The sequence below is a fragment of the Melanotaenia boesemani genome, chromosome 21 (genome assembly GCF_017639745.1).
Source record: "Melanotaenia boesemani isolate fMelBoe1 chromosome 21, fMelBoe1.pri, whole genome shotgun sequence".
NCBI lineage: Eukaryota > Metazoa > Chordata > Actinopteri > Atheriniformes > Melanotaeniidae > Melanotaenia > Melanotaenia boesemani.
In genome coordinates this window covers 13749622-13764659 of record NC_055702.1, presented here as the reverse complement: position 1 = coordinate 13764659, position 15038 = coordinate 13749622, and the positions used below count along the sequence as shown (strand labels likewise).

At 38.8% G+C, this 15038-nt stretch overlaps 2 protein-coding genes across 4 annotated transcripts in view; one reads left to right on the top strand and one right to left on the bottom strand.

Moving 5' to 3' along the window:
- The window catches only part of afap1l2 (actin filament associated protein 1-like 2), a 49489-nt gene that overhangs the window by 17548 nt on the left and 16903 nt on the right, over nt 1-15038 (top strand). For all 3 annotated transcript variants that reach the window (XM_041974522.1, XM_041974525.1, XM_041974523.1), the window contains exons 3-4: nt 2996-3055; nt 6241-6332. In XM_041974522.1, coding sequence (XP_041830456.1) covers nt 2996-3055; nt 6241-6332 — 152 coding nt within the window. The remainder of the gene's footprint in view (nt 1-2995; nt 3056-6240; nt 6333-15038) is intronic.
- On the bottom strand, nt 7511-9139 carry LOC121632782 (kelch repeat and BTB domain-containing protein 13). Its single transcript, XM_041974530.1, has one exon. It carries the CDS (start codon nt 9137-9139, stop codon nt 7622-7624), a length of 1518 nt encoding a protein of 505 aa, XP_041830464.1. The 3' UTR covers nt 7511-7621.

Sequence of the window (15038 nt, the reverse complement as noted above, 5' to 3'; positions counted from 1 at the left end):
AAGTTGTTTTTAGCCAATTAAATGAGTTTTTAAATGAACAAAGTATTTCAGAAAGATATCAATCTGGTTTTAGGATGAACCACAGTACTGAGACGGCCCTCTTAAAGATTGTTAATGACCTTAGGTGTAACTTAGATGCACAGAAACTTTCTGTTCTGGTGCTGCTGGATCTTAGTGCCGCCTTCGACACAGTGGATCACCACATTTTAATACACAGACTCAGAAGTATGGTGGGCCTCTCAGGCACTGTTCTTAAATGGTTTTACTCCTATCTCACGGATCGTAAATTTTTCGTAAGTATGGATACATGCTCCTCAGGAATCCATGAAATGCAGTGTGGGGTTCCCCAAGGATCAATTTTAGGCCCAATACTTTTTAACCTGTACATGTTGCCACTTGGGGACGTGATCAGGAGACATGGCGTTGCTTTTCACAGCTATGCTGATGATACGCAGCTTTACATCGCTGTGTCTCCTGATGACCTAGAACCAGTTAACACCCTTTTAAACTGTATTTTAGATATCAAGTCATGGATGGCAGAGAACTTCTTACAGCTCAACCAGGACAAGACTGAGGTTTTAATTATCGGTCCTGAAGACAAGAGAGGGAGCATCTCATGCAAACTACAAGACTTTAAACTTTCTCAGTGTGTGAGAAATCTGGGTGTTCTTTTTGACTCTGAGCTGAACTTTACTCCACACATTAGAAATGTCACAAAGACAGGCTTTTATCATCTTAAAAACATCGCCAGAGTCCGCCCGTTTCTCTCTCTTGCCAGCACGGAGGTGCTGATGCATGCTTTTATTTTTAGTAAATTAGATTACTGTAATGCCCTGCTCTCTGGTCTTCCCAAAAAGAGTACTTCTAGCTTGCAGTTACTCCAGAACTCAGCGGCACGAGTTCTGACGAGGACCAGGGGGCGGGAACACATTACACCAGTTTTAAAATCGCTGCATTGGCTCCCCGTGCGTTTCAGGATTGATTTTAAGGTTCTCTTACTTGTTTATAAATGTCTTAATGGTCTTGGGCCTTCTTATTTATCTGACCTGCTTTTAGACTATAAACCCTCGCGGACCCTGAGGTCCTCTGGTACCGGCCTTTTGGTCATTCCTAAGGCGAGGACCAAAACACATGGCGAGGCCACATTCCAATATCGTGGCCCTCGCCTGTGGAACGGCCTGCCAGAGGGCCTCAGGTCTGCAGAGACTGTAGATGCTTTTAAAAAGAGGCTCAAGACACATCTTTTTAGTTTAGCTTTTACTTGAACTTCTTAATCATTTAGTTATTTGACTAACAATATTATTAGTTTATTTATTCAGTTATTTTAATTAATCTATTTATCCATTTTGTCTATTTTTATCACTTATCATTTGTATCTTGGTCTTAAATTGACTTTTTAATATATATCAATTTTCTTTTATTGTTCTTATTACGTTGATTTATTTATGCTCTTTTAAGTATCTTATACTGTGTTTTATTTTCAGCTTTTATCTTTTTTATCTTTTATCCTCTAGCTCCGGTGTTCCCTCATGGGGATCCTCCACATCGTGGGCTGTCTCTCCGGCCCGCAGGGTTGTCGCTGCGGGGGTCGACCTGGACGGGATGGCTGACGGGCCCTGCATTGCAGTCCTGTGGCTGTGGTGGGGGCCCCCGCCTGCCCCGATCCTGTCGGCTCCTGTGGCGATGGCCTCTGTGGTTGCTGGTGGGGCGCTCATGGTGTGGATGGGTCCCCAAGGTATTGCTTCCTCACAGTGGTGTCAAGCCAATCGTCTTTTATCTTGTCTTTTAGATCTCTCTCTCAAACTTTGTTCTTAAACCGTTTCAGTTAAAGAGACAGGAACTAGAAGGAATAGTTTTAATTCTATGAAAGAAGAGTTGCATCATCTGTTTGTGTTGTGTGTTTGCGCGCTTGGGTGTGTGTGTGTGTGTGTGTGTGTGTGTGTGTGTGCGTGTGTGAATGTGTGTGATTCAAAATGTAAAGTAGATAGCATTTGTGTTATTCTACTCTTACATTTTTAATATATGTTTTTACATTGTAAAGCACTTTGTATTGCATGATAATGTATGAAAAGGGCTATACAAATAAAGTTTGAATTGAATTGAATTGAACTTAAAAAGGAATAATTTCCATACTTTTTTTTGCCATTTAGCAATAATGGTGAAAGCTGAGGAGAAAGCTATCTGTGATCTGGGACTTTCAATTTGTGATACCACAGGACAGGTTTTCACTTTGACAAGATGCGTCGAGATACGGTCTTCACTGACAGTGACAGTCTACGTTTTTTTATGTAGTGCCATCTAAGAACACTAGCCCCTTGGATACAGATTTTCTTCAGGTTTACTGAATCTTTTTAAGATATTTGGAAGAGATTCAGGGCAGTTTTATGTTGAGACTAGCTGTGTCAGTGTCTGGAGCACATAAACACTCCGGTATCAAAGAGAAGAGGGTCAGCACTGGTAAACACCTGGAGACTTGGGCTCATAAAATCACCAACCAACTTCGTAACCTTTGGAGTGTTGATAGACTCAGACCTGACTTTCAGCAGCCACATCAAAGCTGCTTTTACCAGCTCAGAAACATCAACAGAATTAAAAGTTTAGTCTCCCAGAAAGACCAAGAGAAACTCATCCATGGATTCACCTCCAGTAGGCTGGATTACTGTAACAGTCTTTTAACAGGACTTCCTAAAAAGTGCATTAAATATCACACCAGTTTTGAAATCTTTCAGTCACAGAATAGATTTTAAAACCCTTCTGATGTATTCTGGGCCTAAACCGTTCTGGGATTTGTAAACAATCAGTACTGTGTTCTGCAAATAGTGGTAAAATCTAGTCTAATTTACAGCTGAACCATATTTGTCTGCCAATTCTTTCTGTAGTGTTTGAAATCTGTTTTTGGCTTAACACCTAAATGCTTGTTTGTCTGGAAACTTCCATGGTTTCAGCTGAGGTTTTCTTCTTAAACATGTTAACCACTTTCAGTGTTCTCTCACAGGTGCTGATGAGGAGTATATCTACATGAATAAAGTTGTGGTGACTGGGAAAGATGACAAAGGTATGATGTTTTAAATTTTCACTGAAATGTCCTACTTTGACAAAATGTCCTCCAAAAATATATAGCCATACACATATTTCTATTGTAAATTATTCTTACGACAGTACATTTTTATCCATAAAGAGGTCATTGTTTTTTTTTTTCAGTTTTACCACTTTAATCAATAACCTTTACAGATATTCTTCCTTAGACAAAGAACTTTCTTCTGGTTTTTCTAGTAGTGACATTTGTAAAGTTGGCATAAAATTTATCAGTGGATTTTAAAATTCTTTCACATTGTACCAATAAATGTTGCTAGCTTTGGCCATTTTTTGCTCATGATGAAATACTTGCAAGCCCACGTTTGTTTTTAACTATATTTAACATTAGCATTATAAAACTGGAAACTAAAAGTCTATGCTAAGACTTAGCTTGAATAAACCTGCCCAAAAATACAGAGTAGGTCCCATAATAACTGTAAACAATTAGTTTAGGCTGCACTTTATGTTTGTTATTAGATTTAAATGTGGGACTGGGTTATATTTCATAACCAATCAACAAACGTCTACATAGATAAACTAGCTGTATATATTTGTATCTAGATGTTCAGTTCAGTAGTCATAATGTTTGCTTTAGTTCCAACCAGCAACACACTACATTCATTCTGTTCTGATAAATGTAATCTCACCATTTCGGATAAAATATGACAAATATGAATTTTTTTTTTTTTTTTATAAAGAACGCATGTTATTTAATTACAAAGCAAACCTAAACAAAAAAAGTCTTTTGATTTAGTTTTATGTTTGTCCAAATGGTTGAATTGTGCTTATTTGTTATGCTATCTGATCTCAAGCTCAATTGAGATTCAAATGAATAGCAGAAAAGATAAGCTGCTGCAAGCAGCGACCCCTACTCAGCCCCCCTCCTTCCACACACCATTTCCTGTCTGTTTCTTCGAAGCGCCTTACCATCTGAGACTGACCTGTTTTGTTTGGACGGTGATAAAGAATGTGGTTTGAGTGAGCACCAGCCTTGACACATATTTTCTTTTGTGATGCTTGCGAAACCACAAGATGTCTTGCAAAGAGACTGACGGAAAATTGAGATGTGAGCATGAGAATTGTAGTCTCTCAATCAGTTTTTTACTCAGATGTTGGAGTAAAATCTTGCTCATGAAACACAGACTGACTCATCTCTTAGATGTGATTATCTCAATGTTGTTACATACTCGATGTCATGTGGGAATGTTCACGCTTTGTATTTACTGCAGGTCAGTGCAGCATGTTCCCTTTCCCTGGTACATGACTAAAGGTTTAGCTTTTTTTGTTTTACAACAAAGTCATTAGCTACTTTCTTTTTGGCTGAGAAGCAAATGATTGTGTCACAACTATGTTCTTGTTTCACTATGTTACTTGAAATACTGCTATGTAAGTAAAAACCAGTTAGTGATAGTTCTGAGGAAGAGCATCGCAACAACAGAATGTATTCCTATCATTGAGATGTTCATCAGCCCACACTCTGAGCCTGAGGTTAGTCAGATAAAACAGTAAAAGAAATGATGAACTCTTGGTTTAACACCACAAGGCATCACAGAGGTTTTGTTATTTTTATTCATGAGAAGATGTTCTCTATCTGTACCAAATCTGCATATGAACTTAAAGCTACAATCAGCAGAAACTTGCAGCAGGGTGAATGAAAAGGACAACTCTGAGCCTTTAAAGCTCACTAATGAACATGATGTCTCTAGCGGTTAGCCAACTACAGTGTAGTTTTATGATCAATAAAAAGATATAATAATTATTTATCTGAACAACCTTTTAGGTAAGTTACACGCCTGACAGAGACCTGGTTCATTGCATGCTAGTGGAAAAACTGCCATATCTGTTTCCACAAGAGAATACTTTAGCTGCGCCCATTATCATTTCAGATATAGATATATAAATATATCCATTTTGATCCCTGACGTTTGGCTGTAAGTGTTTGATCTGATTAAGAACCTATAGACACTTGGCACATACAATAGGTGTCAATCTGTCAGTCACAAGGTAGCTTTGTCCTAAAATATCCTCCTTTTTTCCCTATTTCACTCTAAATAGAAGTAGAATTAAAAGCTGTACTGGACAATAAGTGAATTGAGCAATTGTAACCGTAAACTAATTAGGAAAATTTTAGCCGAGGTATCAAATCAAGTGAGAATGAAAACATGAAATTAGTACATTTCCATGAACTAGTTTGGAGCAAATAAATTAGGGTGCGTAATGTTGTCAGGCTTAGTGGATTAAGCTGGGTTATGCGTGACTGTAATAAACAGAATACAGTGTGTAGTGGTCACTGGAATAACAAAATTATTTATATATAACAAACAAAAACTAACAAAAATCTGATAGTTTCAAATGTACATATAAAAAAGAAGTAATATAACTAAATTCACATAGACTTCTAAAGAATATGACCTGTTTTTTTTGTTTTTGTTGTTTTTTTTTTACTAGGTAACTAGATAAGTTGTCTCCTCCTAGGTGCAGACGATGTTCTGTGCATACTGTCTATAGATCTGACATGTTTGTTTCTTGGCCATCTCGCTGCCCAGGATGCAATGATTTTGTAGGAACACGTTTTTGTAGAGAAACATGCAGTGTCCCAGGCTGACTTAACTGGTTATCTAAAAATGTCTTGAAACTCTACTTTTTAGAATTTGTGAAAATTGATTTCTGAATGAGATATTTTATAAACCATTGCAAAGAAACAGTGAAAAGATAGGAGAGAACTGTTCAAAATACACAGCCAATTCAGTCTTCCAGCAGTTCTGAGGTCGACTACATAAATACTGGCTATTGAGAAGTCTAGTGCAAGTGATAACTCATATGCAATGTCTTTTCCAATTTTCTTAAATGAGTACTGTGGTCATGTTTGTTTTGTATAATGCGGTCATTGCTACCATACAAAATGCTTCAACATGATTTAGATTATGTGTTATCTGTGATTTAAAAAAGAAAGTTTTGTATTCAAAAAAAGATACCAGGAAGTAGACCTGAATAGGAGACAAAATTGATATCTCGAGATAGTGCTTGATAAAAATAGAGTAAATCTAGACTTGCATGATGTACCACTTACCTAATTTACTACCTGTAATTTAAATGGACAGTTTAAGCACAAGATTCAAGATTCCTCGTATGTGCTGACCTACCATTCTATGTTTTATAACCTAGATGACGGATCAGATGCCCTGGTCAACGGAAAAGCAGCTAAATATGTCCCTGTGCCACAGAAGAGCCTTCCTGACCTGCCTCCCCCCAGAACAGTAAGTTTTTGTTAGCTCTATTCTGTCTCAGTGGTTAAACATGCAACGATCTAATACGTGCAGCTTTTTCAACCTGCTCCTTAGTGTGGAACGTAACTGACCCCAGTTGGACTGCTAAATCCAATAAAATCAAAGGTAAAGTTCAGTAAGGTATGTAAAATGAACCTGACAACAAAATCCAGTTTAAATGTAACTGACAGTATTTTGGTTTTGTGTTAGAGTAGACATTACCATCACTAAGCACTGTTAGCATTAAAATTAAAGTACACACTGAACTGAAACAGAGTCCCATTTGCTTTTAATTTAACTAAACAATTGCAGTCTGTGGTCATACAGGTTAAAACCATTTCCCACACACCCAAAGCCAAACATGAAAGTTATAAACTACTCTTGGGCCACTGAAGGAGAGGTTACTCAGCAGTGTGTGAAGAAGCTATGATATGTTTTTATGTTGACTGAGAGAATGCTGGATCCTGAATTGACCCAGTGTGACTTTAGGAAAAAATTTTTAGTCAATTACTTTGAACCTTACATGCTCTCTCTTTTACACACACACACACACACACACACTCACACACACACACACACACTAATATACATGCATAGCAGCCTTCTATAGTAGCAGTTGTTGCTAATCAGAACAAATGCTTAATGTTAACATTTGTGTACCGGTGTGTGTGCAAAGATGTTCTGTGAGGTTGAAACCTCCCACATCAGCAACTCTTAAGGTCCAAGGTACGTATTTTGGTATGTCAGTTTCAAACACTGTCATAAATCACTGACGTCATACTTCTATGCATCTTTTACTGCCATAATTGTTTAGATAATTTATCCACTAGTGGGCAGTGCTGAGTTCAGAGTTCACCTCCACATTGTAATGTCATTTTCAGAACCCCAGTTGTTGGCAGTAAGGCACAACTATAAAGTTATTTGCAACTGCCCAACACGTCTGATGCACTCACACAGCCTTTCTTCAAAAGCTCCCGCCGTCTGTACAGTTCTTCTCATCGTCTCCATCTTCCTATTCCACTTGTTCTCTGGTTTGTTTCTTTCGCTGGTCGCATGTCAGTTATACTGCTCAACACTGTCCCCGCGGTTTCCGGTAGTATTGCTCCGTGTGCTGCATCAAGCGACAGATCCACAAGGCCCCTGACAATGGACAAAATTGCACTCGTAAACAATGCAGGATACTGACAAAAGTGTGTGTCCAACTGCATATCCGCCTTCTGCACTGAGCATAAATGGGCTTTTATATTTAAATCACATTGTTTTTAAGTAGTGAAGAAACTTCACAAGTGCTGTAAAGCCTCAACAGATCCTTCAGATGTGTCCTGCAGGTACCTTTCTCCTCCCCTCTCCTCCACATCTAGTTGTGGTGTAACTGGTCCAGTCTTAGGGAGTCTAAGTAAACATGTCCACAGTGAGCCACTCTTTGGAAATCCCTTCATCTGCCTGCGGGGCTTCCATCCATCTGCAGTGATGGTGTACTCAAGAGTTAGCATGTGTTTGACTGTGAAGGCAGAGTCTCCCCTTATCATTGCAGTGAACAGCGCTCCCTTGCTGTTGATGTAATGACCAGGCATGGCTGTCCACTGGCCTGTCGTGATGTTATAGCAGTCCATTAGGCAGCGTAGGAAGTCATCGCAAGGCCCGTTGCGCATCACATATAAATTGTCCCTGTGAGCTACCATACAGTGGCCATAGCTTTGAGGTTTTATCATTGTTGTTGCAAGTTTCCACTCATCTTTCAGTGGTATGTATTCATAGATGTCTGTGGTATCTGGTGGCTTCCAGAAGCAAACAAACATTCGTCGACGTGCAACAGCACAAGCAGCAGATGCAACAGGTCTTGGTGCATGTTGTATAAATTTCCACTCACCCTTTGCAGTGTCATACCTCTCCGCTGTCGAAATTGTTCTTTTTTGGACCTCTCCACCAATAGCATAGAGTTGGCTATTATACCCAAGCAGGGTGAAATCATATCTCGGTTGCTGGGGACCTGGAAGTGCAGTCCAAATCCCTGAATCTGGGTTGTAGCAGAAGCTTCCATCCACTGTGTCTTTACCATAACCATAAACTCCCCCTACAATATACAGTCGATTATCCACCACTGCCACACCAGCCATGGAGGTGCTACAAAGAGTTGGAAGGTTTGTCAGATGCTTCCACTCTCCTTCTTTTTCATCAAGGAAGCAAACAACCCTAAACGAGTCATGTAGCAGCTCCATTGAAGGAGAATGGGTACCTATTGCAACATAAGTAGCAGGAGACAGTGTTTGAGAATATTGCAGCAGCTCCTCAGGAATTGTGCTTTCTGCTGCTTCCTTGAGGTCATCGAAAGCATCACGAAGAAAGAGAGCAGCATGGTGAAGCAAGTTATGCACCCCAAAGATGGCAGCTGCATGGTAAAGCAAGAGGCAGTTGTTTGAGTCTATGATATCACAAAGATACTGGACCAAATCTGCAACCTGAAGAAAAGCAGCACACTCTACAGCTTCTACAAGCTCATCTGGGTCACTGATGGTAGAATTCTCTCCCCTGCAGACAGCAAGGGCAATAAGGAAACCCCTCGCATGGACTCCACCTTTCAGGTGAAGCTCATCCTGCTTGCTCTCTCTCATCCCAGAACGGAAGAGAGCCCGGAAATAGTCACTATAACTTATAAGAAAATCCCGCTCCACAGTGAACCAGCTCTCCTCCACTTTGACTCTCACCCAGCCAGCCTGGCTCTCTCTGTCCTCCAGAGTGAGAGTGGCATTCTCTCCATGGATATCCTGACTGTTTCCCAGGCTTTCAGGCGCTTCCATGATCTCTCCAACCAGGACCTCTATTCTTCCTAAAAAAGGCTCCCAAGTGATTATTTGTTGTGTGACTTGAGTGTAGATTAGCCATTTTTTCCCCTAAGACTACACAGTAAATAAAGGTTTCCACTTCGCCCTGTCTGCATGGTCTGAAAATAGAGCTAGACTATAGATAGCAGCTGCACTCTTGCAAGCGTCAGGCAGGAAAAGGAAAACTGTTGACATGCTCTCCAAGTGGTAATGTGGCTGCCGGCAACTGGTCATTACCATAACCACAATACGATTGGCCAGGAGGTGTTTATGCTGAATTATTCATGATTATGAACCCTTTTAAATCTAGCTTGTTTTAAAAGGGCTTTTGAATTTCATTTTTGTGGAATTTCTTAACTCATAGTTGATTTTAACATGTTTATGTATAAAAGTTTATTCCTTCTGATTCAGGAAAATCGAGCAAGAACGATAAAAAAGTGTTTTGAGGAGGTCAAGCTGTTCCCAAGAAAGCAAAATAATAGAAGATAAATACAGTATGTGCACACTTTGTGTCATGTGAGTTTTTTCACGGTTCCTGTGATACATCTGTCCTGCACTGCCTCATTCCTGCTGGATTTTCACTTGCACTACTTTCTAAGAAGTAATGCAGAGCAGCAGAAAAAGGCCAGGATTTCTCCCGAGTCTTGCTTTCCCAAGCCAAGTTGCATTGATAATTTTTATCACTACCTTCTGTTTTCCTCTGAGCACCCTGCAGACTTTCACTGTGATACACTGTGCGTGTGTGTTTTGCTGTGGCGGATTCTTGGCATGGGAACCAGGGATTTTCCATGTTCCTCTGACTGTTCAGTTTTTGAGCTCTTTTTCCCACTCTCTCCTCAAAGCCCCTTCATCACACCCATATTCTTCCCCTGACCACCCCCTCTCCTTGCTTTGTTATTTATACTCTGTCTCTTCAGTCCATTCCGTCTGGTCGATGTTTCTGTGGTGAGGGTGTGTGTGCAAGGAGTGAAAGGAAGAAGCTTAAGTGTAGAAGAAATGTCTGGAGAGGCTGAAGTCTTCTTAGGCTAAAAAGTACACATTCCTTCATTGTAATAGCCCACTACAGCCCTTTTGACACAACTAGGGGTATTAGTTTAGTGAAGACGAGTGAAATGGAAAGTGGAATAGGAAAAAAAACAGAGATAAGAGTGGGTGGGCGGTTGGGAGGATTGCTCTTTTGGAATGCCTGACTTATTCTTTTAATTATTTGCAGATGTCTTTACTGTTTTCTTTTTTTTTTTTCTTTTCCTATAAAACGTTTTTTTGTGTCTATGTGTGTGAGATCTATTTTGCAGTTGCATTAAAATGGATGTGTCTTTAAGTGGCAACAAATAACATGCCTTGGTAATTTAAATCATTACATTTTATGGGGTAAACATGTCTTAAGGTTTTGGTAAGTAGTAGTTATGGTTTAGGTTAGAGTGCAGTCATGTGAAATTACATAGGATCTATATTAAAAGTGTATGTAGGCCTAAAAGCTTAATCAATTTCCCCTTTTTAAATCACAGGCTACTTGGAAATGTGCACACCTGAATTGGCCTTGAACAATCCCGCCCTGGTATATATATATGGTCCATGCAAAGCAGGACATGAATATTGTTGCTTATGAAGAAGCTTGTTAATCAAAGCATGGCAACAAATGGAAAAAAAAAAGAAAAAAAAAAAAACCTTTTTCAACAGAAGTTGAGGCGCTCGTGGGCGAGTTAGGAAATTTTGTTTTGTGGCCACAGCAGTTGAGTCACAAATAAAAGAAAACGCTGCGGGAGGCAATGTGTTGATGTGTTGACTGCCGGAACTGTAGCAGAAAAAAACTAGAAATACTCAGAAAGCTCAAACTTCCACCAAGACATTATAGCTTTTTTATTATTATTATTTATTTATTTTTTAACAATGATTGTGGGCATTATTTTTGAGTTAGAAGCTGTAATAGCAAAATTATCCCTATCTCCCCATAGTAAAGTCTCCTTTAAACAGTCCTGGATCCAGACGGTGATCCAGCTCACCCCAAAATCTGACCACTTTTTCCTTTTCCCATTTCTGACATTTTCTGAAAATTTAGTCAAAATCTGTCCATAAATTTTTAGTTATGTTGATAACAGACAGACAAACAAACCCCCCCGAATACATGACCTTCACCGTGGCGGAGCTAATACAAAAGAAGTGGTCGAACCTCAAGGTGACAAAAAAAAAGTGTCTTTGCAGCCGGTAGGAGGTAGATTAGATCCGAGCTCACATACTGGACCAAAAAATAAAGGAGGGAGACTACACCTTGGCAGAGACTACAGATGAACCCAGTAAAGCTCTGTTACATATTTTATGCTATGGCTGTGTAAACTATTTATACACATGTAGAGAAAACATCAGGCTGATGTGCTGGAAGTGGTCGAGTTCTGACTGAAGCTTTACTCCAAACACAAAGGAACACCATCAGCACCAAAATGTCATAGCTGATGAACTTAAAGAAATTAGAGCTGTGATGTGCAACACAGTGACAGTTATAGTGACAGTTGCAGTCCTCGTTCGGGGTGATGATAGACCATGGGGAAAACTATTTGCTTCCCACCTTGGTAAAATGGTGGTGTCAATTGATATAGGCTACGACCATGATAATAAATTTACCTGTTATTTGTCACACAAACCACCTCTTTTCTCTGCACCAGGGTTTGAGATTTGAGTTGTTTTTATGTATTTTTTTATTCTGAACGGTGTTTATGGAATAGTTTTGGCTTACTTCAAGCCGCAGTACAGATAACATTGCTGGTTTGAATGTTTATGATAACATGGCTCTATGATAGATGTGTGAAAGGAGTATGATGCAGTCTGGCTGCAATTCACCACCTCACCATCTGCATGGTCAATTTTCCCCGTCTCCAAAATGTCCATACGAATGGGTCAGAGTTTACATACAGGTGTACACATTTTCCTGTCAGGCTTCTTTTTATAGATCACAACTATTGCGTGGAGAGTGGCGTCCACCACTTTCACTTTCACTTTGTGCATATGCTACGTTTATAAATGAGACACCTGGTTCTTTCCAGCTCTTAAATAAGGTAAATGCAAACCTAAATGAACAGCAGCACATGACATATTATACCCTGATATTATTAAACAGAAATTATGCAAAAAGTAATGCATGTCAGACTAAGTCACCTTTATCACGTTAATATGAGTTACTGTAAGAGGAGCAGCAGTTTGATAATAACAAAGACTGGATTAAATGATCATCAGGGAGCATTTTTACATGCAAACCAAAAATCTGATCATTGTCTGATTTCTGGAGTTATCAGATTATTCAAATGAACATATAAACAGCATAATGTGATATCCCTTATAATATAATGGCAGTTATAAACTTAATAAGACTGATCAAGTATGGTTTGTTTGTAAGGGTTGGCAGAGGCCTCTTCTTTCTAAAATGAACATAGCAGCATGGCTTACATCTGCAAAGTTAAATGTGAACAAACCACAAGACTTCTGGAACAATCTCCTTTTGACAGATCAGACCAAAATGGAGATATTTGACCAAAATACAAAGCTCCACAATTGATAAAAACCAAACAGCAAATCAGCACAAATGCCTCAGGCAAACCGTCAATTTTTTGGTGAAGGAGTAATGATTCGGATTTGTTTTGCAGCCACAGACCCTGGTTCTTTTCAGTCAATGAGCACATTTACATGAAACTAGAAAAGAATAATTTTTGTGTTTGGACATGTCTCACTTAAATCATACTAAATTGAAGCTCTAAGAACCAGACTAACACCTAGACAATTTAGTTGAAGTTCAAATCACCCTTTTCTATATACATTTAATTAGACTCTGGGCCAAGGACAAAAATCCTTTTGCATTTTTGACTGTAAAGTATAAATGTGCATCACTGTAAGGGAAGGCAAATTTATTTGTATAGCACATTTCATGTACAAGACAATTCAAAGTGCTTTACATAAAACATTAAAAGCATTACAGCAGGTTGCAATAAGCAATAACAAGTACATTAAAAACAAACTTTAAAACAAATTAAATAAAAACAGGAAGAAGTAATAGATTAAAAGACCTAAAATAAAATAGTTAAAAAGCACACAATAAAGTTCCGGTGTTAAAACTGCTGAGTTTCAGCAGACCTGCAGCTTTCTGGGAGTTTGTTCCACATGTGAGGAGCATAAAAGCTGAACGCTGCCACTCCACGTTTAGTTCGGACTCTGGGAACAGAAAGTAGACCTGACCCAGATGACCTGAGGGATCTGGTTGGTTCATAACGAGAAGATCCAGAATGTATTTTGGTCCTAAACCATTCGGGTCTTTGTAAACTAACAGCAGGAATTGAAGAAAATTTTTTTGAGAGACAGGAAGCCAGTGTAAAGATCTGAGAATCTACTTTCTTGGTCTTAGTGAGGACTCAAGCTGCAGCGCTCTGGACTAACTGCAGCTGTCTGATGGACTGTAGCCAAATGCCCCAAAAAAGCTGCTCTCATTTACATGCTTTGTTTTTTATGGTCAGACAGCTAAACTCTTCTGAACTGCTGATTAAGACACTATTCTAACTTGGAGTCATGTAAAGCATTGAGACATAAAACTTTAGTACTGAAAGAGGGCCTGCTTTCTCTTTAAGATGAAGTTTCTGATTATTGCCTGTACATATGACAATAATCAGATTATTCAGATGAATCCCTGCTCTTATCAACATAAAAGGTCTTAATATTCTCTGAGTAGGTTACACAACTGTTTCACTGAACATTTCTACTTTATCAGTTAATCAAACTGCAAAACGTTTCACTTTTTTTTTGCCGACATTACGTCAACACTACAGAATTCTTAAGGGAGAACATTGTAATTCATATTCATTCTGGCAGCTTAATTTGCTGATTTTTGCATTTTGAAAAATTAAACCACCTTATAATATAAAACTTATGTTCCTTTACTTCAAGTGTGGTGATATTTCTGTCCCCAACATGTCTTCGTGGATCTGTCCCTGCATGTTCTGGCACGCAGGCTAATCACACAAACAAGTTTACATCACTGACTATGTGCAGACTGTGACACGACGCCAGTTATTATGACAGCTTAAAGCATCTGCTGTGGATTACTGGAAATGTGTTAGATCGCTAACAAGATATGGTGGGAATATCTCACAAAACTGGGTCTATCATGTTTTAGTGGGAGCTACAGGGACTCTCTGACCACACACATGAGTGATAATGATTTATACACATAAAGAAATGAGATACGATTTGTTTTTGTTTTTCTGTAAATGTCTACTGAACCCGCAACTTCATCCTTAATCTGTATCCCAGAAGATCCAACAGCCTGCACTTTATTACTGGTTTTCTCTTTGTGATTATTTACAGAGTCAGCATTTTTAAACACCAAGTTATATCAAACTTCTCAAGTTATTTTCAGATTGTGACTGCATTCACTTTGCTTTACTGAGAGGAACTATCCTAATCAGTAGGTTAATCTATGATGTAATGAAATATGATTGAGTTTGGACATATTTTGCTACTCTGATAAATTGTTATATTCCACATGTTTGTGGTCTTGCGCCTAATTTGCCTTTTAAAGTAAATAAAGTAAGAATGAAGCAATAGACTTTATGTTTATGTTAGTTGGAGAAAAAAAAAATCCTCCCTTTGTGAAAGTCTGTCTTTATTTTTATCACTTTGTATCATGATAAAGGAATAGATTTCATCTTCATGGAAGCGTCTCAGTTAAAGGTACCAAGACTAAACTTGCATATCTCTCGTCATCTTTTTGCTATTGTAGATACCAGATAGCTCTTTAACTTGTGATCACAGGTTAAAGAGCTCAAGTATTTTTTTCAGCGTCTAAAATTCCAAAGTAAAGCCCAGAGGGATTGAATATGAGTATGAGTGAGCTTTG